The sequence below is a fragment of the Hemibagrus wyckioides genome, linkage group LG05, assembly GCF_019097595.1.
Source record: "Hemibagrus wyckioides isolate EC202008001 linkage group LG05, SWU_Hwy_1.0, whole genome shotgun sequence".
Classification (NCBI taxonomy): Eukaryota; Metazoa; Chordata; class Actinopteri; order Siluriformes; family Bagridae; genus Hemibagrus; species Hemibagrus wyckioides.
The window spans coordinates 4,912,349-4,936,758 of NC_080714.1; the positions used below are offsets into that span (position 1 = coordinate 4,912,349).

Here is a 24,410-nt window from a genome sequence, read left to right on the forward strand (position 1 = left end):
TGCGAACTACAAATCCCATGGAGTTCGCCCGCCGCGGTCACGTGATCACCCGTTCAGCTGACAGCCGGCCTCAGTGGCTCAACGCCTAACAGCAGCTCACCCTATAACGTAGTGCACTTCACAACCGTCGCGTTTCATATGACGCGTAGTGCGCTTATATAGGGAGCAGCGCGGCGTTTGGGATCGAGCCATTTTCTCTTGCTGCGAAGAGGAAACCGGCGGACATGGCTTTGAGGTAACGATAACTAAACAGCGCTTAAAAATAAAAGATAATAAATAAATCTGTGTGTTTAGGTGTATTTTGAATGAAGGTACACTTAGTTGTGCACGTCAGATGAAAGCATGTTGCTTCTCAGGTTGTGAAAGAGGTGTTTATTTTATGTGTTTTGTTTTCTTTTTACTGTCGTTTATGTACTTTTGTTCTTTCTCTGTTTCATTGAAATAAAAAGTTGTATATTGTGTATATTTTCTTGTATTATTATTAAAAAACATTACTATGATGAAAATGTCAAAGTGGTTTCACTTCCTGTGAATCATGTGAATCATGTGAATGATGAGTTCAGCTGTTTTTGAATTGTAATGTATTTACCCTTATACATGTTTAATATTCAGTCTAATTTTCAAGACTTTTTTTATTTATTCATTTATTTATTTTTGTGTGTGCATCAAGTAAATCTCCCTGTATCTCCCCCCAGTGTGCAGCCTGTTCAGTGGACTTCTGACTACAAGGACAAAAAGTGAGTAATTACGAGGACAGAGGTCTTCATTGTCAGATACAGATACGTTAGACTTTACACTCTGCTATCAGGTCAGACATGTCTGACAAACGCTTGGACGCAGCCGAGTCTTGAAGTCTCGCTTCCGAGATACACTATATTGCCGAAGGTTTTTGGGACACCCCTCCAAATCATTGAATTCACACCAGTGCACAAAGCAAGGTCCATAAAGACATGGATGAGTGAGTTTGGTGTGGAGCAACTGACCACAACACCTTTGGGATGAATTAGAGCGGAGACTGCGAGCCAGACTTCTAGAGGAATGGTCAAAAATGAATTTTTATTTAGTCACACTCCTAAACCTTGTGGAAAGCCTTCCCAGAAGAGTTGAAGCTGTTCTAGCTACAAAAGGAGGGTCAACTCTATATCACATTTATGTTGCATTTAAAGGCAGACGTCCCAAAACATTTGGCAATATAGTGTTATATATAGTGTTAATATCTTGTTGACCAAACTCTTATCATCTTCCTCATCCACTATATCCTACTATATTCTTACACAAAACGTGAGATTGTGTGCTGCTTGTATCTCTAAACATTACACGGATCAGTAATTGAGTAACTTATCAGATAGGATAAAGTCTGTTTGCTGTATGACTTCGGCGTCTTCAAGTGTTTTGTTGACTTGAAACACTGCATTTCATTTCCGTTCCATTTCACAGTAGTTATTGAGGCGTCCCTCAGCCCCATTTTGAGATCAACAGACTTGTAGCTAAACACTGTGAAGTTTTAGTGTCCATTAGTTTAGTATGACTCCACCTCCCAGAGTTTGAAGGTAGAAGCGTGAAAGGCTTTCAGTGTTTGAGAGCTGAATTTCATTTTGTTTATTAATTATGCAGCATAATGCTTGTCTGTAACAGGAAAGTATTAAAAAGGAAAGCCTTCAGTGAAACATCTCTGTCGTTCACAGTTACGACGGCGTCCTTTTGGTAGCTCAGAACTACGATGGCCTTCCTGGTGAGCTGGAGGGACTGAAAGCTCCTCTGCAGGATTATAGTACTGTGAGTTTTCTCTCTCTCTCTCTCTCTCTCTCTCTCTCTCTCTCTGTCACACACACACACATACAATCAATATAGAGCTGTAGAAGGATATTCTCCTGAACTGTTTCTCTCTCAGGTGGACAGCTCACTGGTGGACAATGTGGTCATCCTGAAGGCTGTGGGTTTGCCAGGAGACAGGCTTGTGTTCGCCCCTACAGGACCGCTCAACCGGGACTACGATGACGTCAGGCGCTTCAGCGACGCCGCCGAGAGCGGCATCAAGAGGTCAGCAGATTCGGCTCACTCTTTCAGAACGATCTCTGCTCTTCACTGCTCTGTTGCACTGGAGTAGAACCGGTCACTTTTTTTTTTTGTTGTTGTTTTTTTGTTTCCACTTCATATAAAGATAAGGATCTTAATCCTTAATCACAAAGCACAGTCTAGTTACTCCGAAATAATTTTCTATAGCGTTTAGTTAGCGTGTTTGGAAACCCCAGAGTCAGTATTAAAGCTTTAACGCAGGAAGAGAGGAGGAGGAAGATAACTGAACCACTGTTTATAGCTGCTAAAATGTTCCACAGCATTAAATAAACAACCAGATTAACCAGTATAAAGTGCCGCACTTTTTAATTGCTGTGGCGTAAGACACTGTTACAGGAAGAGAATCAGCTCCAGGCTATTTGATCATTTCCCTCTTCCAGCTCTTTGCTTATAAAGATTCACACTGATAGGATTCTGACCTGAAGTCTGGTTTGATCAGGGCCATGAAGGCGGGTATGCAGCGTCCACTGCTGGTGTGTCCTCCACACAGCGCTTATCAGATGAACACCTTGGCGGCGGTCCTGGGAGCCTTACACGCTCTGTACCTGGTGAGAGCTGTCTCCCTGTTCGATCTGTTTAATTATCGAAATGTGTTTGTGTGTGTTTATTTAAACACTGCTGTGTTCCTCATTATGATGTCTTTGTTGTTATGGTGTGTGTGTGTGTGTGTGTGTGTGTGTGTTAGCCCCTGGAGCTGCGGGAGGTGAAACCTTCTCCTCATAAAGTGGCAGTGTTGGGTGTGTGGGTGAAGGACAAGGCTCAGGGTGACCACATCACCGAGCTGGCCACGGCTCTGGAGAGCGGAAGGTGAGTATAGGTTCATGAGGGGTTTTATTTGTGTGTGTGTGTGTGTGGTGAATCTGTGACTTAACTGCACATTTGCATGTATATGATTTCTGTTGAATAACATTTTTTACCTATTGCTTGGATCTGAAGCCGGTGCCTCAAGCTCTCGCAGTTCATCCAAGCTGAAGTCGCTTATGTGTTTTTGTTTTTTTAAATAAATACCTGTGTAACTCGGTTCAGCTGTAACACTGCAACTACTGTACATCTACTGCAACTGTTCAGCTGCTCCTAATTTGCATATTCTGTATATTCAGAATAAGAGATTTTTTAACGAATGCTACATTTTCTTAGGCTGTTAATTTAATATTTAAGTTTATTTAAGTTTAATCTGTGCATCTGTGCAAACAAGATTTTATGACTCAACACTATTTCCTGTGTGTGTGTGTGTGTGTGTGTAGGGTAGTGTATCGGGACATCGGTGGTTCTGATCCAGAGCGTATGGCTGCACCGCGTGTAGCTGAATACGTGCAGGAAGTGTTCAAGGACACATGTGTGCAGGTTAAATAACTTCACTGCAGTCTATAACCACCAACACTTACTATCACTGTATAGAGAGTCTCTCTCTTTCTCTCTCTCTTTTCATCTCTTCCCCCGCCCCCTTCCTCTTCCTCTCTCTCTCTCTCTCTCTCTCTCTCTCTTTGCCTGTCCTTTTTATTGCCCCTTGCTCTATCTCTCACTGAATGTCTCTGTTTCTCTCTCTTTCTTTTACATGACATATTTATGTCTTTATTTTGTTCCATCTCTCTCTCTCTCAGGTGAAGGTGGTGAGTGATTTGAGGGCTCTAGAGAAGGAGTATCCGTGTCTGGCTGCAGTTAATCGCTGTGCTAACAGTAAGAGTTTCTGCATCAGGACATTACAGTATTTATATGTACAGTATTTACAACTTTCAGTCATAGCTTATTACTGACCACTGTGTGTGTGTGTGTGTGTGTGCACGCATGTGCCATGCAGCTGTGCCACGTCATCAGGCCCGAGTGATTCATCTTGAGTATTGTGGTGAAGGATCCATTCAGCAGACACTTATGCTGGTGGGCAAGGTGAGAGGGAGAGTGAGAGAGAGAGAGAGAGAGAGACTGTGTGTGTGTGTGTGTGTGTGTATGCGCACGCACACATGCATGTGTGCATTCCAATCATTCTACCTGTGGTGTTGTGCTGCAGGGTATCACCTATGACACCGGTGGAGCTGACATCAAGGCTGGAGGGTTCATGGCTGGCATGCACAGAGATAAATGTGGATCTGCTGCTGTAGCTGGTTTCTTCCAGGTGTGAGAGAGAGGGAGAGTGTGTATGTGTGTGTGTGTAGGTGTGAGAGAGAGATAAAGAGAGACTATGTGTGTGTGTGTGAGAGAGAGAGTGTGTGTGTGTGTGTGTGTGTGTGTGTGTGTGTGTGTGCGCGTGTGTGCGCGTGTGTGAGGAAGAGAGAGAGAGTGAGTGTGAGGGAGAGACTGTGTTTGCGTTAGTGAGAGAAAAAGTGTGTGTTGGAGAGAGAAAAAGTGTGTGTGTGTGTGTTGGAGAGAGAAAAAGTGTGTGTGTGTGTGCTGGGGAGAGAGAAAAAGTGTGTGTGTGTGTGTGCTGGGGAGAGAGAAAAAGTGTGTGTGTGTGTGTTGGAGAGAGAAAAAGTGTGTGTGTGTGTGTGTTGGAGAGAGAAAAAGTGTGTGTGTGTGTGTGTTGGAGAGAGAAAAAGTGTGTGTGTGTGTGTGTTGGAGAGAGAAAAAGTGTGTGTGTGTGTGTTGGAGAGAGAAAAAGTGTGTGTGTGTGTGTTGGAGAGAGAAAAAGTGTGTGTGTGTTGGAGAGAGAAAAAGATACACACATGGGTTTATTCTTTACTTCCCACTCCACTAATGAACAGTTGTTTAAGTCACTATTAACTTAATAAATATAATCATGCCCTTAATGTCATTATGTAATTTCCTGATCATTTATATTTCATTCTTAGTTTATTAATCTCCTCATTATTTATGATTGTGTTTTTCTCATTCTGATGAAAGTGTGTAAGAGCTCAGTTGATGTTAGGAGTTTCATTTCATCCTCCATTTAACACTTCTTTCCTTTCGGTCTCAGATCCTGGCCAAGCTGAAGCCCAAGCATCTGAAGGTTGTAGGTTCCATGGCGATGGTGCGCAACAGTGTGGGTTCAGGTGAGCTTTTCTGACACAGATCTGTGTGTGTGAGGGGGAATGTGTGCTGATTCAACCCTTTTCTCACACACGACTGCTGGGTTTTTTAATTTATATGATGCTGATTTCTTATGAGCCTGTGTAGTCTCTCCAGGCTCCTGCCTGCTCCTCCTCCTGCCCCTGCTCCTGCTCTTCCTCCTGCTTCTCCTCCTCCTGCTCCTCCACTTTCTCCTTTTACTTAGTGTCATAAAGCATGCAAGACACAAATAATTGTTATTGTGTGTGTGTGTGTGTGTATCTGCTTGCAGACTGCTACGTGGCTGATGAGCTGATCGTATCTCGAGCTGGTCGCAGGGTGCGTGTGGGAAACACTGACGCTGAAGGACGCATGGTCATGGTGGACCTGCTCTGTGAGATGAAAGAAAAGGTACACACACACTAATCCAGCTGTTGATGGGAGCTGGTTCTGTAGTTTAGCAGTAGGTTATTCTGCTCTCTGAGCTCTACAGTACATATCATGTGGCATCATATTCTCGGTCATGTGACTTTGATACGAGTCCAAAGTTCCACACTAACGTTTGTCCGTGTCGTCCGACATTCTGACACCATCATCCTCAGCACTGTAGGTTTTAGTTTAACAGCAGTGTGCAGTGTCTCCTTATTTACATAATAAAGATTGGACTTTGCTGACCGTGAGCCTGCACTGCACACCAACATCAACACCTTTAGGTTAATGTTTGTTAAAGGTGAGTGTACAGTTCTGTGGGTTTGTTAGAGGTGGTGTCTAGGACTGGTATCAGGCTGAGGGCAGCAAAGCAAGCAAAAAAAACATTGAGTCAGATATTAGTAAGAGGAAAAAACCCCGAATGAATTCAGTCACATCCTGTAACAGCTGGACGTGAATTTAACCTCTCTAATTTAAAGCTTGGGAGGGTTATCGGTATTGAACACTGCTCCAGGTATCAGTATCAGTGTGTGTAAATAAGACAGTGTGTAAGAGACCAAATGGAACTGTGTTGCCTTTAGGTTTGGTTTTAAGGACCACACGAATCATTTGAAAACCCAGCTGTAAACGTGAGAAATTAGAAGGTAGAAGATTTTAAAAGTATGTTAAATAGGTTTTCTGTGTGTGTGTTTCTTCTCAGGCGGTGAAGGAAGTCTCTCCACAGTTGTTCACCATCGCTACTCTAACCGGTCACGCCATCAGAGCCATGGGACCCAATTACTCTGTAATCTCCCCTACACTCCTAGTGTATCTCACACCGTGTACAGAATTTAGTGCCTTGAGTTGTTTTTAAATCTGTAAATAACTCTGACCTGGTGTGTTTAGATCATCATGGATAATGGAGCTGCACGTCGTGACAACAACGCCGCAAAGTGGCAGAAAGGTGTGGAAGAGAGCAACATCTTGTATTAAATGTGTGCTGGATCATACTGCATGCTGTTTGTACTTATTTGTGTGTGTGTGTGTCAGCGGGCGAGGTTCTGGGAGACATGTTCGAGGTGTCCACTATCCGTAGGGAGGATTACGAGTTCCACAAAGGGAAGTCTGAGTATGAGGACATCCTGCAGTGTAACAACCTGCCCTCGTCTGCCACGCCACGCGGACACCAGACTCCTGCAGCCTTCCTCATCATGACCTCCGGGCTGGACAAGGTACACGCTAACACACACTCGCACACACACTCGCACACACACTCGCGCGCACACACACACACACACACACACACACACACACACACACACACACACACACACACACACACACACACACATATATATATATATATATATATATATATATATATATATATATATATATATATATATATATATATATATATATACACACTACGGGTCTTCTGATCATCACATTCAAAATGTTTAAACAAAATCTCTCTCTCTGTCTCTTTGTCTCTCTCTCTCTCTCTGTTTCTGTCTCTCTCTTCTCTTCTGTCTGTATGTCTGCTGTCTGTCTCTCTGTCTCAGCATGGAGTGGACTCTGAGAAGCCTCTCCCCTACTCTCATATTGACATTGCTGGTTCCAGTGGTCCTTTCCCAGGAGTCCCCACCGGAGCTCCTCTTCTCGCCATGGCAACCAAATACATCTTCCAGATCTGACATGCCTCCTGTCCAGCACTTCACTGCCCCTGCCCTCGGTGTCCATTTAATTCACACCAAGAACTAGAGTATCACCGTGTATCCTGCGGAATCGTATTCTTCTGTGATTTATGACTCGTGTAGCATCAACACTGTGCTGTACCTGGGACAGTGAGAACTGACCCACATTTTCACTGATCGTAAACCAAAACATGATCCGGTTTTGTAACAGACCAGTGAAAACATGTGGACTGGTTCCAGGCTAGGCAGCTTGTGATGGTTCTCACATCAGTTTTTCATCTACATGTAATTTGCTCAAAATAAATCCATCTGTCTGTGGCTTTGTCTGTTTTATTGCAGTGCTATCACTCCATCCATCCATCCATCACTTCATCCCTACAGACCTTACCCTCTCACTTTTCCTTGATGAGATCTGTACAAGAGAATACTCAGGGATGACGACAAATTGGAAAGGTGTGTTTTGTACACCCAGCTTTGTTGTGTATGAATGGCACAATGGTACAGTACATGTTCAGGCTCCTCAAATAAATCTAGTCGAGTCAGCAAGAAGAAACAAGCTTGTGGTTTTTTAAATGCAGAAATCCTGAAGTCGGATTGAGTAACGAGTCCATGCAGAGGCTTTAAGAAATGACCTGATATCTGCACACTATGATGTACACAGCAAAGATGATGTTTAATCTCATTTAGAAATACACTCTGGATCATTTCGTTTACAACAATTCATCAGATCCTACACAGTAAGAAGCAAGCAGATAACGGACACGTCAGGCTTTTATAAATTAGGACCGCAGATTTGAAAATAGTTATCGTAACCATAAATCTGAAAGCCGGCATAGAGAGGCTGAGTGAATGTGGTGCGGACTCTGTAGAGAAGGGTCATGGTGTCAGAGACGCTGTAGAAGGACAGAGTTCCTGCCCTGTGGTCCAGGTACACCCCTATTCTGGAGGAGCATGTCTCTACAGGAACCTCGATATCCTTGTTATTGTGCTTAAAGAAGTATTTCGACTTGAAACAAGTGAAACTCCAGGACTTGTCGTTTTGCTCGAAGCTAGACTCATTGCTGTTGCCTTTCCGGCTGATGCTTTTATAAGACACTGCGATTGCACAGGTGTTCTTGCTAACCTGCTCGACCTCCCAGTAACAGCGCCCCGACAGAGTCTCTTTACACAGGACTTGCTGCACCATGTCGAATCTCTCGGGATGATCCGGGCGTTTTTGAGCCTGACGAGCCACGGTCACTTTTCTGTTCTCCTTAGACAGACAGAGCCGGTGGTGCGCTGTGTTTGGATCCAGAGTCAGCTGACAAAAATCTGTTTCAGGCACAAAAACTATGTTTAAGAATCAAAGGTTTATTAAACTGATTAAAGAAAGATAAAAAGAGATGGTCCATTCCTGGTCACTGGTCAATCCCTGGTAGTAAGCTCCAGTGCTATATATCCCCTATATACTGTATATACATATATATACTACTATTTGCACCTCTGGTAGATGCTAAACGCCATTTTGTTGCTGTGTACCTGTACTTGCAATGACAATAAAGATCTATCGATCTATCTATCTATCTATCTATCGATCGATCTATCTATCTATCGATCTATCGATCTATCTATCTATCTATCTATCTATCTATCTATCTATCTATCTATCTATCTATCTATCTATCTATCTATCGTATCTAACTTCTTGTTTCCCCCCATTTTCTTCGGGGTACTTGGGACCTGTGGTTTCCTGTGACCTACAGAATCCTTCTACTTTTATATTGGACAGAGTTAACAGCTCTACTATCTGGTAGACTGAAAGGGTTAAGGTTCAGAGGAGTGGCCATGGGTCCCTGTCAAGAGATGTGCTAGATCCCCTTCTCAAATTTAACCAGTTCCTGCTTTACAACCTGATATTTTGAATATATCTTGAAACGCCCTTTGCTGATTTTGTGATGTCTTTAGTTTTGTATATGACCTTATCTTATGACCACGATATCCTTTGTTTAAGACCAAAGAATTCTTTGTTTCGATTGAATAAACAATGTGTCGAGCACAGACACTCCGTCATCAACCCACCCGTAGAGATATCTGCCACCACCTCATTTGGCACCTTTGATATCCATCATTAGTGTCTTTTTGTTACCTATGGACACTGCCTTTTGACGTTAGCCCACTTGTAGTGACCTCTTCAACCATCTCTGTTGACAGATTTGATCCCAATTGTTGAACCCCTTTCGTTATCCATAGATATTGCACATACAGATAATATAGATTATAGATATAGATAATGACAAAGACCACGTCTTTGGTTTGTATAAACACTCCCTGTCTGTCTTAATAAACTCTGAAAGGCACTGCAACTGGAAGCCCGACCCTGTGTGACTCTTTTGGCACTACCTTTCCTTGATATATCTTGGAGTGGCAGACAGCGCGAATCAGACTTCTCAGATGTGAACCCAAAAGAAAATTGTATCACAACCCCATGAATTTTTACTAAAAGCAGAATCATTTGTATACTCACTGACACCTTGGGACAATATAAAGTAGCTAGTCTACCATGCTTTTGGAGAGTAGGAGGAAACCAGAGGACCCACAGGAAGCCCATGTGAACATGAGGATAACATGCACAGCTCAAAAACACAATCTCAGGAGGCCATCCATGTCATTGTACCAAGATAGAGGATTCACTAATCAAGGATTGATAATAAAGGGTATGTGAAACTCACATTTCATAAAGTCTTCTCTGGTCTTCGGCTCAGGCAGCAAGGCGCTGTGGTCTATTCAAAAACAAGACAAAAACATTACATCTCCGCTTCTAGCTTTCCTTAACACAAACTCTTTATACATAACTCCTTCTACCTTCAGATTTGACTAATTGCAGTTTATAGAACTTCTCCACTTGTTCAGTCAATCCAGACACAACTTTCCTCAGTTCTTCTGTAGAAAATTTAGGTCTGATCACAAACTTGGGTAACTCTCCAAGTCCGAGAGGAGCACAGAAAGACCGCAAGCTCTGCAGAAAGATAGAAAAAAAACAAGCACACAGATGGAGTGAGGCAATGCTATTTAGAGCTCAAGCACAGGTAGCCTTATAGAGATACACTATATTGCCAAAGGTTTTGGGACACCCTTCCAAATCATTGAGTTCAGGGGTTGGGCTCGGCCCCTTAGTTCCAGTGAAAGGAACTAATGCTCGCAGTTTCTGGTTGAGGTCAGGACTCTTTGCAGGCCAGTCAAGTTCCTCCACACCAAACTCACTCCTCCATGTCTTTATGGACCTTGCTTTGTGCACTGGTGTGCAGTCATGATGGAACAGGAAGGGGTCATCCCCAAACTGTTCCCACAAAGTTGGGAGAATGAAATTGTCCAAAATGTCTTGTTATGAAGCTGAAGCATTAAGAGTTCCTTTCACTGGAACTAAGGGGCCGAGCCCAACCCCTCAAAAACAACACCTGAATTCAGTGATTTGGAGGGGTGTCCCAAAAAAAGTGTACCATTATCAGAGCTGCCCCTTGGACAGATGATTGTTTTACCTGGAGGAAGTGGATGTGGTCATCTGTATGTGAAAGCTTCTCCAGCTCAGCATCTCTCTTCCTCAGATCATCAAGCTCCTGCTCCAGGTTCTTGATAAGTTCCTCAACCAGAGTCAGTTCAGCTTTCTCCTGAGCCTGGATCAGTTCCTTCACCTCTGAGCGTCTTTTCTCAATGGACTGAATCAGATCATTGAAGAGCTGCTCGCTTTCTTTAACAGATTCCTGTGCAGAGAGCTGTTAAGAGAAAAGGTCTTGTTATAACATCCTTAATCTCTGGAATAGTGTTTTTTCACAGTCACTGTATCAATAATGGGTTGGTTATAAAAAGCAGCCATTAGCCTGCAGTCGATCTACTTCTCTGTGGTTTTCAAACTCTAAAAAGGGGCAATTCCTCCAGTTATACAGTATGTCTATGAATATATCTGAGTGCTCATTGAATATCATTGGACCACAAACACTAAGAGCATCAAGGACTGGACCATTGATATACTCTCTGTAATTCAGACACCATAGCCTTTTGGTGGAAGAATAATTGATTTGCCCAGCAGATATACTCAGGCCATGGTGTGTAGGTGTGGATATGCTGAGACTCTAGCTAAGTAAAACTAGACCTTGAAAGGACACATGTAGAGTCCCTACACTTCCCAAACACCACAGCCATATTTCCAGTTTTAAAAAGCAGCTATTCCCTTCTTCTCAGGCAGGGAACTAACCCAGCCACTGAAGAGTTAACTCTCAGTGTTGGTCCCAGGCATGGGTTAAATGGGAGGGTTGCACCAGGATCTGGCATAAAACCTGTACCAAATTGAAACATGTGGACCAAATGTACAAACAACAAAAGGACAACAACAACAACACTCATTGGTTTATTCAGTCAATTGTAGTAAGGGATTTAGTCTGATCAGTGTTGCAATGGATCCAGAGTTAATTCTGGGAACTCGGAGCTCAAGGTGGGAATAAACCCTAAAAGGTACACAGGTCCTTAAGCATATAAACAACTGCAGACATTTTTAAATCAGGAAATATTTAAATTACGCTTATGTTCTATTCCAAATGGTACATCTAAGGACCACTGATGTTAAACCACTGTAACAAGACAGACAAGTTTTTTGTGTTGCATCTAAAACCAAGGTATCAGAACGAGATGGGGTTTAATAGGTGAAACTTCTCTAGAGGACCAAATCTGTTAGAATGTAATCCAGCACAGTACATTCCTGAGTTCCTCTCCTCCACTACTCACCCTGAGAGACTCCATATTCTGTTTCAGCTCTTGTACTTTCTTCTCTCTCTCTTTGATTCTCAGCTGGGATTCCCTCCATGTCTCCAACAATTGCTTCTGTAGACAAAATACAATACAATCACGATTCAGTACCACATGCCATTCAGAATGTTTTACAGGCACAATACTGTGTAGAATTTAAACACAAGGTCCAGAGGAGTGACCATGGGTCAGGGTCGAGGATGTTCTAATTCCCCTTCTCAAATTTGGCCAGTTTCTGCTTCATAACCACATGAAGATTTATTAAGGCAGGAAAGTTTGTATACCTACTGTTACCTACAGGCAATTTGAAGGAGCTGGTCTACCATTCAATTAAAGAGGCAGTGGTCTCTCAAGCAGTTATGGCTCTGGGTTGTTGATTGGATGATCAGGGTTCGAACCCAGCACTGACAAGCTGTCACTGTTGGGTCCCCAACCAAGCCCCCTGACTGCCCTGCTCCAGGGGTGCTGTATCATGACCCCAACCCCCAAAGTTAGGATATGTGAAGAAAGAATTTTTGCTTTTGGAGGGTAGGAGGAAACCAGAGAACCTGGAAGAAGCCCATGTGGCCATGGGGATAAGCATGCACAACTCATAAACCCAAGCTTAGTACATAACTAGAGACCCTGGAATGAAACTAGTACTAATGTAGCACTAATATTAGATGTAATACACAATACTATGCAACATTTAAACACAAGATTTGTACCTCTCTCTCAGCTCTTTCTGCTGCAGGTAAGACTGTCTTATGGCCACTGTGCTCATCTATTACACACAAGCAACAAAGGAACTTCTGGTCTGTGCGACAGAAGATCTCCAGGAGCTTGCCGTGCTGAGAGCAGATCTTCTGCTGAAGGTTCACGGAGGCCTCGACCAGTTGATGCTTCTTCAGCGCAGGAGAATCATAGTGAGTCTGGATGTGAGCTTCGCAATACGAGGCCAGACACACCATGCAGGACTTGACGGCTTTGTGCTTATTCTCGGTGCAGACGTCACAATCTACGTCCCCGGGGCGAGCGTCAAGACGAGCCGCTCGGAGTCTCGTCTTACTGAGTGCCTCGACCAGTTCAGCCAGCATGGTGTTCTTCTTGAGAACGGGCCTCGGAGCAAACGTCTCTCTGCACTGGGGACAGACATAATCTTTTTTATGATCCCAGCAGCTGTTAATACAGCTCAGGCAAAAGCTGTGTCCACACGGAATGGTCACCGGGTCCGTCAGGAGATCCAGGCAGATTGGACAGCAGAAGGAGTCCTGCGCTGTTAGAACAGCTTCGGCCATGTTCCTGCGCTCACAGAAAGACGGAACAAACTGTGTTAAAAAAAAACAAAATGCTTTTGCTTTTGTTTCCTTTAGAGATGCGGATACTGATTATGCAGGAGTGTCGTATTACACACCTGTGGGTGGAGGAACTGCGCAATGTGTCATGCAAAAGAACTGGAAAATCTCAACTAGATGCCATGCTCTTGGATAGTTTAGCTGTGTCAGAAAAACACAAACGCTTCCTGTTGCTAAATTTATTAATTGTTTAAAATAGAATTAATAGAAATCATTCCCTTCCATTTACTGATTCCAGTTATTATTAAACACTGCATTGATCACAAACTTTTTCCTCATGTGATTATGTGGAAAACATGTGATTAAGTATGACAGAGCACTGACACTGCAGTATCACTACAGTGCATTGTGTGAGTAATATACTTCCTGATATATAATCAAAATGATATAATAACAAATAATCATATAAATATGAATTAGGTTTTTTGTGTGTGTGAAAATAAAAAATCAAATCGTTTAATAATATTTATCCTGTGAAGAAAATTACGTGAAAATAAATAAATTATGTAAAATGAATAAAAAAAATCGAATCAAGCGTTCACAGCAAAACGTGTGAAGTGTCTCAAATCTACACGTCAGTTTTCTCATAAGAATCATGAATCTTGTGAGAGTTGTTCTTCTCTGTGTTCTAGTCTTTCCAGTTATTCAGATAAATGAATTAGTCAGCATGGTGTGTGATTTACACTTCACTGTTTAGCCATCATTAAATCAGGTCTAACTGCTTCCTTCAGGCTCGCTCTCTCTCTCTCTCTTTCTCTCTCTCTAGCCAGGCTATACATGTTTAGTCTCTCTCTCTGTCTCTCTCTTTATGTTATTTCTGTTATTCTAAATTTGCTACAGAGAAACCTGGGTATGTCTTTGTTGAAATTTTCATGGGTCATGTTGTGATGCATAATCTCTATTTCTCTAAGAGCACAAAACTGATCATTTTCTTTTAAAAGGACTTATGACAGAATCTGTACAGTATATGTTTCCTTTAACTTTGACCACTGCTCATAGTTTAGTTAACTGATTTATGGATGTATGATTTTCATGGCATGATGTCTAGGTCTATAAAACTCATTTCCAGTAGAGAAATGTCAAGGGAAAAAAATGATATATTTAATATGAAAGGACATTTTTATGTAAATTAAAAGGATCCACCCTGGACAATATATACTGCATTTTAAAATATTATAGTGAACGTCTGATGTGTCGAGCTGTGTCCAAGTTTATTTTGTGTTGAATTCAGATTTTTGTTTTCATGTGAAGTTCTTCATTTGATATATTGATCTGTTCATGATGGATGACGGTTTCCTACATTACCCACAATTCCTTAATTAACACCAACACATCACTAGAGTTTGAAGCAAGTTATGTACAGAAAGTATAACAGATACCACTAGGGGGCAGCATTTGTTAGCTTTTTGATGTAACAGACTACAAACTTTATATTTTAGGAATTAGAAATTGCTTTAGAAATGACGAGAGGAATTCTGATTAAAGATATTACCTAACAAGCCACAGTGTGTGTGTGTGTGTGTGTGTGAGTGTGTGTGAGTGTGTGTGTGTGTGTGTGAGTGTGTGTGTGTGCTGACAATAGTATATTCTATTCTATTTCATTACACTAAAACAATATTCTATTCCATTCCATTCCATTACACTAGCATTCTATTCTATTCTATTCTATTCTATTACACTAACACAATATTCTATTATATTCTTTATTATATTCATTCCATTCTATTACACTCAACACAATATTCTATTCTGTTCTATTCTATTACACTAACACAATATTCTATTATATTCTTTATTATATTCATTCCATTCTATTACACTCAACACAATATTCTATTCTGTTCTATTCTATTACACTAACACAATATTCTATTATATTCTTTATTATATTCATTCCATTCTATTACACTCAACACAATATTCTATTCTATTCTATTACACTAACACAATATTCTATTATATTCTTTATTATATTCATTCCATTCTATTACACTCAACACAACATTCTATTCTGTTCGATTCTATTACACTAACACAATATTCTATTCTATTTAATTCCATTCTATTCCATTTCACTAAGACAATATTCTATTCTATTTTACTCTATTCTATTCTATTACACTAACACAATATTCTATTCTATTTCACTAATGCAATATTCCATTCCATTCTATTACACTAAGACAATATTCTATTCTATTTTATTCCATTCTATTCAATTACAATAAGACATTTTCCTATTCTATTACTCTGAGACAATATTCTATTCTACTCTATTTTATCCTATTCTATTCTCTTACACAAATACAATATTCTATTCTATTCCATTTCACTAAGACAATATTCTATTCCATTCCATTTCATTCTAAACTATTAAATTTGGGACATTGTCCATTCTATTATAATTTCTTCTTAACTGTTATTTTCAGACAATACTTTATTCTTTTCTGGCATTATAAAATTGTTATTGTATTCTGCATTGTATTGTGTAAAAATGATTCTATTCTGACAATTTGGTGTTCTGATAAAACCTTTCTATTGTGCACTCTATTGTCTTTCTATTCTATTGACCTCACTTCTATTCTACTCTGGTTAAAGTCCCTTATATTCTATTATATTCCGACAAGACTATTATTCTCAGACAATACTGTATTATAGAGTTATAACACTGAATTCAATTCTGATGTGATAACACCATTAGATTCTGATAATACTCAATTTTATTATAATCAAAGTCACTTCTGTTTTTATTCCAGTCTGGCATAATTCTATTATATTCTACTCTGATAAAATTACACAGCACTATATACTAAATAATTCTGATAAAACTCTGCTGTATTTTACATTTAAACATCTATTTTATTGTGATATCGCTATAACATTCTGACAACATTCCACTGTATTGCAAAAGAAAAAACACTTTTATTCTCTTCTGAGAAAACTCTTATTTCTGGATAATACTCTATTCCATAGCAATTAAACCTATCTATAAAAAAATGATATGTAAATATTTTATAAATTCTAATCTATTGAATATCTGATAATATATTGTATTTTAAAAAGCTTCATTTTATTAATGCAATAAAATGGTTTGTATTCAATCGGAATGAAGCCGATATCATAGCAATGCTCTATTGAAACATATCTTACTTTTAAATTATTCCTATTAAATTTCTATTTTACTCTGTTGCGACTAAACTCTATTTTATCCTGATAAAATTCCCTTCTGATTAAAAAACACAATTGGTTCTGTATTGATGCACATCTATTCAAAGTGTCTAGAAACTCTTCTACATATTAATATGCAAATATATGCAGGTTATTTTGTGACGTCACCGGGCGATTCTTAGCGAAGCTGTTTCTGAGCATGCGCTCTCTGTTATCGGCACTGAATGACGTCTCTCTCTCTCTCTCTCTCTCTCTCTCTCTCTCACACACACACACACACACACACACGCAAATCGCTGACGTCAAGCCGTTTGGTGAAACTACAATTCCCAGAAGTCTCTGCATTCCGGCGCTGGACATTATCAGTCCCCTGGACAGTGTATTACGGAGCATGTTTACGGCTGGGGCGATATTTTCTTGCGTGTGTTTATTTTCGCGATTCGGTGTGATCTGTAACGCGACGGTTTGCTGAATCGCGATGACAGGAAGTGAATTAAACCGACTGACTTCTCGCCGTTTCCTGGATTCACTGGACGAGTCGGAGTGACACCATCATCATCATCATCATAATTTAATAATAAGGCTCTGAATCCGGTTGAGGTCTCGAGCGCTGCTGGATGTTTACTGAGTAACGGGTTATTGGTGCGCGTGAGCGTTAGAGGCGTTACATTTGCGTCATTGGCTCAGCAGCCTGTTTGGGCTACAGCTGAGCAGTGACCTCCATGAGCACTCTCTGCTGCTTTATGCGCTTCTAGACTCGTTGTTTTGTGATTACATGGCGTGTTTTCTGCCTGGACACACCGCTAACAGTTAGCCTTTTGCTGGACGTTTGGCTTTTTTCCCCCTCCCCACTGCTGCACGAGCTAAACCGGCTAGCTGACGTTAGCTATGTTTTTGCCCGTGACTCACCCAGAGCACTAACGAGAACCTGAAGACTTTACTGGGTTTAGTGGACGTGACTTTTTTTTTTCTCTTTTTTTTTGTATTTCATCGCCATGGTCCTACGATAAATATATTTATTTTTTTTAGACCGTGTCAGCTTGTTTGTTTTTCTTGTTTGTTTTTTTTTTATCTGTATAATTTAATGAGATTATAGGCTCCTGTAAGTTCCACTGCAGTACTACAATAACTGAAAGCTGAAGCTCCCCGGGCTCGGCTTCATGTTTTTATGAGTGACAGCTGAAGGTTTACTGGATCTCTCTGTGAAGACAGAAGCACGGACAATGAAGAAGTTTTTCGACAGCCGACGGGAAGCGGTGAGTTCCGGGCCCGGTTCGGGAGGCGCCGGGGCCGGAGGAGGCGCAGGATCCGGAGGAGGAGGCGCCTTCATCGGCCGCGTTTTCACCATTGGCCGCTACCAGGTCACCGTGGAGGAAACCGTGGCTGAAGGTGAACTAACAGACACCTCTATCTATCTATCTATCTATCTATCTATCTATCTATCTATCTATCTATCTATCTATCTATCTAGACATCTAGACATCTAGACTCCAGTTCCTTTTCAAATCTTTTCTTTATATCTTTATTCGTTCCCTACCTTTGCATATCTTCTCTTTACTTTCCTTCACTTCCCTTTACTTCTCCTCAATTACCCTTCTTTCTCCCACTTCTCTTTCTTTACTTTCTTTCTTTACTGCTTCCCTTTACTTTCCCTCGCTTCCTTTACTTCCCTTTACTTTCCCTCGCTTCCTTTACTTCCCTTTACTTTCCCTCGCCTCCTTTACTTCCCTTTACTTTCCCTCGCTTCCTTTACTTCCCTTTACTTTCCCTATCTTCCTTTACTTCCCTTTACTTTCCCTCGCTTCCTTTACTTCCCTTTACTTTCCCTCGCCTCCTTTACTTCCCTTTACTTTCCCTATCTTCCTTTACTTCCCTTTACTGTCCCTCGCTTCCTTTACTTCCCTTTACTTTCCCTATCTTCCTTTACTTCCCTTTACTTTCCCTCGCCTCCTTTACTTCCCTTTACTTTCCCTCGCTTCCTTTACTTCCCTTTACTTTCCCTCGCTTCCTTTACTTCCCTTTACTTTCCCTCGCTTCCTTTACTTCCCTTTACTTTCCCTATCTTCCTTTACTTCCCTTTACTTTCCCTCGCCTCCTTTACTTCCCTTTACTTTCCCTCGCTTCCTTTACTTCCCTTTACTTTCCCTCGCTTCCTTTACTTCCCTTTTACTTTCCCTCACTTCCTTTACTTCCCTTTTACTTTCCCTCACTTCCATTACTTCCCTTTTACTTTCCCTCACTTCCATTACTTCCCTTTACTTTCCCTCACTTCCATTACTTCCCTTTACTACCCCTGGCTTCCTTTGCCATTTCATTCCTTTCCCATGACTCTCTTTCTCATCATCCTTTCCCTTTTACGTCCTTTCTTCCTTCTCTTTCCTCCCTTCATTCTTGTTTGTCACTCAATAGTTGATTAAGTTGATATGGTTACCTGAAAGTCATGTCCTGGTTAAAGAAAGTGTATATGTTTTACTTCAAACACAGAAGTCCACATGTTTATAAGAGTCTTGACTTCTACTATACAGGCAGAATATTATCAAATTATTATATTAATGATCTAATATATATTTCTGTGTGTATGCTGCATTGTTCTTCGGAAAGCTGAAAATCTTCCTAAAACGTGACAGGCTTGTGTTATTGCATCACAAATTAGAAGAGCCTATCATGCTCCAGTATTCAAATATATGCAAATTTGCTTATCAGCAGATTGTTGGCTTGTTAAATGTTTTTCTGGGTATGTCTGTGGGTTGTGATGTTAGCATTAACGTCACGGTAGTAGCCGTAAACGAAGGACCCGCTAAGTAACGGCATCGTTTCAGTAGCTGGACATTGTGTAATTGTATGCAACTCAAAACATTCTGCAGGATCTTGTGTCTATAACAGCAGAAAAGAAAGCAGATAACCCATTATCTGTCACGCGTTTCTAAGTTTCAGAAAGTGTGAAAGCGCTGGACGTTTTAAGAGGGTTAAGGGCCTTGCTCAGGGGCCCAGCAGTGGAAGCTTGGTGGACCTGGGATTTGAACTCACTACCTTAAGATCAGTAGTCAGATCAGTCTAATCAGTCAGCACCTTAACCACTGAGCTATCACATCCCAAACAAACAGATGCATAAACCAGGTGTAATAAACACGTGTGACGTCGGAAATGATGCATGAAATCCGAACTCGGTCACACGAGACGTGTTCACGAAGCCCGGTGTGAACGTCTCACACCCCTCGGCTGTCCACTCGTGATCGGATCGCTCCAGGTGTGATCAGGGTGGAACTTTTTGGACGCAGGTTCACACGTGATGTTTAATGAAGACACTTTGTACTGCTCCTCGCTCGCTCGCTCTTTTCCAGTCAGAGTTTCTGTTCTTTATATCTGAGCTGATTAAATGATCACGAAGCACCATCATTCATTTCCACTTCTTTCTTTCACCCCGAACGCTCCTGCTTTCTAAACCCATAGCTGCTTCAGCTTTGAGACGGTGATTGTTAGCATGGTGAACACTGCTGCTACGCTAAGTCAGACTGGACTCTTGACCTTGTTTCAGAGAAAGTGAGGTGACTCATGTCCTTGTGCTTCTCCTGTGAGTTTTGTGTAAAACTCCAGCTTGCAGATTGCTGTTACGGGAAAGCAGCTATGATGAGAGCTAACCATTAATCCCTCATCACATGCTTTATACATCTTTATTTAGGATTATAAAGAGTTCGCATGAGGTGTGGCATGAAGGCAAAATAATCAACAGTTCAGGTGCTCCAAAGTCGGTTATTTTCCTTCGAAAGTGTTTACAGTTCCGTTTATTGATTTGATGATATTTGATATTTTTTTTATCCGTTTATGGTTATGTTTAACGTCATGGAAAGTTATACATTAAAATTTATGTTACAACATTATCGCAGGTATATTCGCTTCTTTCATCGGGTTCGTTATTTCGTCCTTTTTTTTGGGTCAGAAACCTGCCTGACGCCGGAGACTTGTTCCATAAAAGATAAATAAATAGATCTAAACCGGAAACGTCAACACATTTCCCAGTGATGTGATGATGTAGGATCGATGTGGTGAAAAAATGATGTTATTGAATGCTTTTCTGAGATCTTTGGGGATATCCTGATGACTTAAATGATATTTTAAATCTTTTACAATTATTATATAAAAATTATATTAAAAATTATAGTTTAAACATTTTACAAAAATTGTACAATTTTTAAAATGTTCGCAGTTTTACTAAAAAAATGTTTAAATCTTTATTTTTTTTATAGAAAAATAATTTCTAATGCATATTGTGCTTCTTAAAAATATTTGTAAGAATCTTTTTTTTTCCTTTTTCCAGATTTTTGTCCTCAGTCCCCCCCCCCCGTAAAGTTGTTGTTACTATAGAGATGGTATTAGAATGAAATTAGAAATTAATATAATATATAATACGTAATTCGTCTCACAGACAGGAGTAACGTCAGACAATTCATGCACAAAGAGAATCGACGATTTTAATTGTAAAATAATTACAAGTAGGTTGGAATGAGTTAAATTATTTCACAATTATAAAATGCTCCAAAAAAAGTAATAAAAATTAAAAAAAAAAAATTTTTAAATAGAAAAATAATTTCTAATGCATATTATGTATTTCGAATATTTTTAAGAATCGTGATACAGTTTTTAAAAACATTTTTGTCCCCAGGTTTTTGTTTCTTACAGTAAATTTGTTGTTGCTGTAGAAGCTGTATTAAAACCAGTAAGTTGATATGAAGGTGTGATTCGAATCACAGACAGAAATAACGTCGGGTAATCAACGCACGAGGCGAATCGACGACCAATCAGATCGGAGAATAAAGTCAGCCTCGCCTCGGAGAGCGCTGCACCGCGGAGACATCTTGCTTTGCCGATTGGAAAATTTTCAGCTGCTGTGTTTCCTGCTCACGTCATGTGGTACGGAGAGTCACCCTGAGGTCAGGATGCCTGAGCCCTGATGTCTGTAAATAGCACCCGGGGGGGTGGGGTGGGGGTGGGGGGTGGCGGGGGAGGAGGATGTGCTGTAACCTGTGAGCTCACAGGAAGTAGATCTCCGTCTAGATCTCTCACGTCACCAGCTGAAATCCTTCTGCTTCGTCGTTTCCCACTCACCTCTCTCTTACACTCCTTTACCACATCCTTATCAACCTCCGTTCATCCTCTCCGGCGCTGTGCGCTCCATCAGCCGGACAAGTCTGCTTCAGTCTCTTTCTCGTTTTTTTCCTCTTCAGCAGGAATGCACACACAGGATGTAGGAGAACGTCTTCCCTGTATCTATTTAAAGACTTCTGCGATAATGTAACCATGCAGGAAGTGATGTCATGCATGGAAAAAAAAGCTGGTATCACTTGAGCTGGTAGCCACTGAAAAAGTCAATAAAGTGTAACTGAAATATATAAATTAAGTAAAGTAGAAAAAAATAAAACTACAAGTTTATATTTTAAATTAAAAAAAAATTTAATTAATAAAAAAAAATTAAGGAAATTAGCCTGGGGAAATCCCTGACCACTTTAGATCATATCACTGAGCCCTGATGCCAGTGTTATTTAGTTAGTGTGTGTGTGTGTGTGTGTGTTAGTGTGTGTGTGTGTGTGTGTTAGTGTGTGTGTGTGTGTGTGTGTTAGTGTGTGTGTGTTATTACAGGCTTTTTATCTGATTAAAGAGGCTGAAACAGCTCTTGATATAGATAGACCTCACATCCGCTGCTTCTCCTCCACGCCTTTCCCCTCACACAGTGCAGTACATTATAGTGGTCAGTGCTGACGGTCACTCTGGGGCTGATTCGCGGCTCGTCGTCTTTACGTTTATCCACTATGAGGCGAGGCTGTGATCTGACAGGACATGACACGGCTTACATGCCGCCAGCAGTTTATTTATTTTTTTATACGTTGCAGTAGTACATCTTTTTACATTATCAGGTGACCAACACGTGGGTCTGTGCAGTGGAGCTGCTGACCTGATGATGTCATCCATGTAATAGATATAATAGCTGTAATATATTGGGATGTCACAATGCACTTTTCTCTCTCGCTCTCTCTATCTCTCCTTCTCGCTATCACTCTATCACCCCGTCTCTTTTTCTCCCTCTGTCAATCACTCACTCTCCTTCTCGTTCTTGATCCCTCTCACTATCACTTTCTCCCTCTCCCACGATCATTCTGTCTCTCTCTCTCTCTCTCTCTCTCTCTCTCTCTCACACACACACACCCATACTTTCCCTTTCACCCTCTCCCTCGCTCTGTGTCTCTTTCTCTTTCTCTCCTCCTCTTTCTGTGTCTCTCTATTTCTCTCCCTCTCTTTCCCTCGCTCTCTTTCTCTCCATCTCTGTCTCTCTCTTCCTCTCCCTCTCACTCTGTCTCTCTCTGCCTCCCTCTCTCTCTCTCTCTCTCTCTCTCTCTCTTACTTTCCCTTTCTCCCTCTCCCTCTCTCCCTCTCCCTCTCTCTTTCTCTGTCTCTCCCTCTCCCTCTCTCTTTCTCTATGTCTCTGTCTCTGTCTCTCTCTCTCTCTCTCTCTCTCTCTCTCTCTCTCTCAGGTGTACACTTTCTCTCCTGTATTTAAAGATGTTTGGAGTGGTGTACAGTGCAGGTTGTTGTGTCTCTGTTGGTTTTGATGTGTTCCACTCACACACTGCTGTGTGAAATGCAGCACTGGAGCCTGAGAAGGTGTTTGTTACAGAGAAGGTGTTTGTTACAGAGAAGGTGTTTGTTACAGAGAAGGTGTTTGTTACAGGGAAAGTGTTTGTTACAGGGAAGGTGTTTGTTACAGGGAAGGTGTTTGTTACAGAGAAGGTGTTTGTTACAGAGGAGAGGGAGTTAATACTTTCTTCATGCACTTGATGCACGTGTTCTGGAAAGTAAAAAAGTAATGTTACAGAAGTTCATGTGTAAGCTGGCAGTGAAGGTGTGTGTTAGAGTGTAGAGGCTGTGTGTAAATAATAGATACTCATCCCCTGATTTATTCATACAGTGTGTGTACAGTGTGTGTACAGTGTGTGTACAGTGTGTGTACAGTGTGTGTTCAGTGTGTGTACAGTGTGTGTTCAGTGTGTGTACAGTGTGTGTACAGTGTGTGTACAGTGTGCTGCATCAGAGTGTAGGGAGTGTGTTCAGTGTGTGTTCAGTGTGTGTTCAGTGTGTGTTCAGTGTGTGTACAGTGTGTGTACAGTGTGCTGCATCAGAGTGTAGGGAGTGTGTTCAGTGTGTGTTCAGTGTGTGTTCAGTGTGTGTACAGTGTGTGTACAGTGTGTGTACAGTGTGCTGCATCAGAGTGTAGGGAGTGTGTAGGGAGTGTGTAGGGAGTGTGTAGGGAGTGTGTAGGGAGTGTGTACAGTGTGTGTACAGTGTGTGTACAGTGTGCTGCATCAGAGTGTACGGAGTGTGTACGGAGTGTGTTCAGTGTGTGTACAGTGTGTGTGTGTACAGTGTGCTGCATCAGAGTGTGTACAGTGTGTGTTCATTGTGTGTACACAGTATGTGAACAGTTTGTTTCCCCCAGCGGTCAGTGTGTGTACAGTGTGTGTACAGTGTGTTTCTCCCAGCAGTCAGTGTGTGTACAGTGTGTTTCTCCCAGCAGTCAGTGTGTGTACAGTGTGTTTCTCCCAGCAGTCAGTGTGTGTACAGTGTGTTTCTCCCAGCAGTCAGTGTGTGTACAGTGTGTTTCTCCCAGCGGTCAGTGTGTGTACAGTGTGTTTCTCCCAGCAGTCAGTGTGTGTACAGTGTGTTTCTCCCAGCGGTCAGTGTGTGTTCATTAGAGCTACGAGCAGGGGATTAGTCACTGTTCACTTCTGAGCCTTAGAAAGTGAAAAATGGGTGATGAGGGCCGTCCTGAAACACAGGAAGAAGCTTGTGGAGGACACACTGGACTCATTACACACACTACACACACTGCACACACTGTTCTCTCTCCTGTGGAGGCCAGTGAGTGTGTACTGGTCAGCAGTGGGTTCTCGAGTTGCGGTACTGGCGGACGTTCAGACTGAAT

General features: G+C 41.4%; 3 protein-coding genes across 14 annotated transcripts in view; 2 read left to right on the forward strand and 1 right to left on the reverse strand.

Moving 5' to 3' along the window:
* The first annotated feature begins 117 nt into the window (after positions 1 to 117).
* On the forward strand, positions 118 to 7,478 carry zgc:152830 (uncharacterized protein LOC767682 homolog). The gene is made up of 16 exons (XM_058389531.1): positions 118 to 235; positions 696 to 737; positions 1,686 to 1,776; positions 1,892 to 2,040; positions 2,516 to 2,624; positions 2,762 to 2,883; positions 3,321 to 3,420; positions 3,678 to 3,753; positions 3,875 to 3,960; positions 4,082 to 4,186; positions 4,985 to 5,060; positions 5,348 to 5,466; positions 6,185 to 6,268; positions 6,370 to 6,427; positions 6,514 to 6,695; positions 7,029 to 7,478. Exons 1-16 carry the CDS (start codon positions 225 to 227, stop codon positions 7,158 to 7,160), a joined length of 1,542 nt encoding a protein of 513 aa, XP_058245514.1. The 5' UTR covers positions 118 to 224; the 3' UTR covers positions 7,161 to 7,478.
* A 139-nt stretch (positions 7,479 to 7,617) lies between these two features.
* On the reverse strand, positions 7,618 to 13,331 carry LOC131352946 (E3 ubiquitin/ISG15 ligase TRIM25-like). Its single transcript, XM_058389530.1, has 6 exons — positions 12,644 to 13,331; positions 11,916 to 12,011; positions 10,676 to 10,909; positions 10,002 to 10,155; positions 9,869 to 9,919; positions 7,618 to 8,471 (listed from the first exon to the last, which is right to left on the reverse strand). The coding sequence occupies exons 1-6, from the start codon at positions 13,211 to 13,213 to the stop codon at positions 7,933 to 7,935; spliced, it is 1,644 nt and encodes a 547-aa protein (XP_058245513.1). The 5' UTR covers positions 13,214 to 13,331; the 3' UTR covers positions 7,618 to 7,932.
* Positions 13,332 to 16,723: 3,392 nt separating this feature from the next.
* Positions 16,724 to 24,410, forward strand: part of aak1a (AP2 associated kinase 1a) — a 43,488-nt gene continuing 35,801 nt past the window's right edge. For 6 of the 12 annotated variants that reach the window (XM_058389288.1, XM_058389291.1, XM_058389293.1 and 3 more), the window contains exon 1: positions 16,726 to 17,827. In XM_058389288.1, coding sequence (XP_058245271.1) covers positions 17,662 to 17,827 — 166 coding nt within the window. In that variant the 5' untranslated portion in view covers positions 16,726 to 17,661. Of the gene's footprint in view, positions 17,828 to 24,410 lie in introns of all 12 variants that reach the window. The other 6 variants (XM_058389297.1, XM_058389298.1, XM_058389299.1 and 3 more) reach the window with 3 other exon arrangements.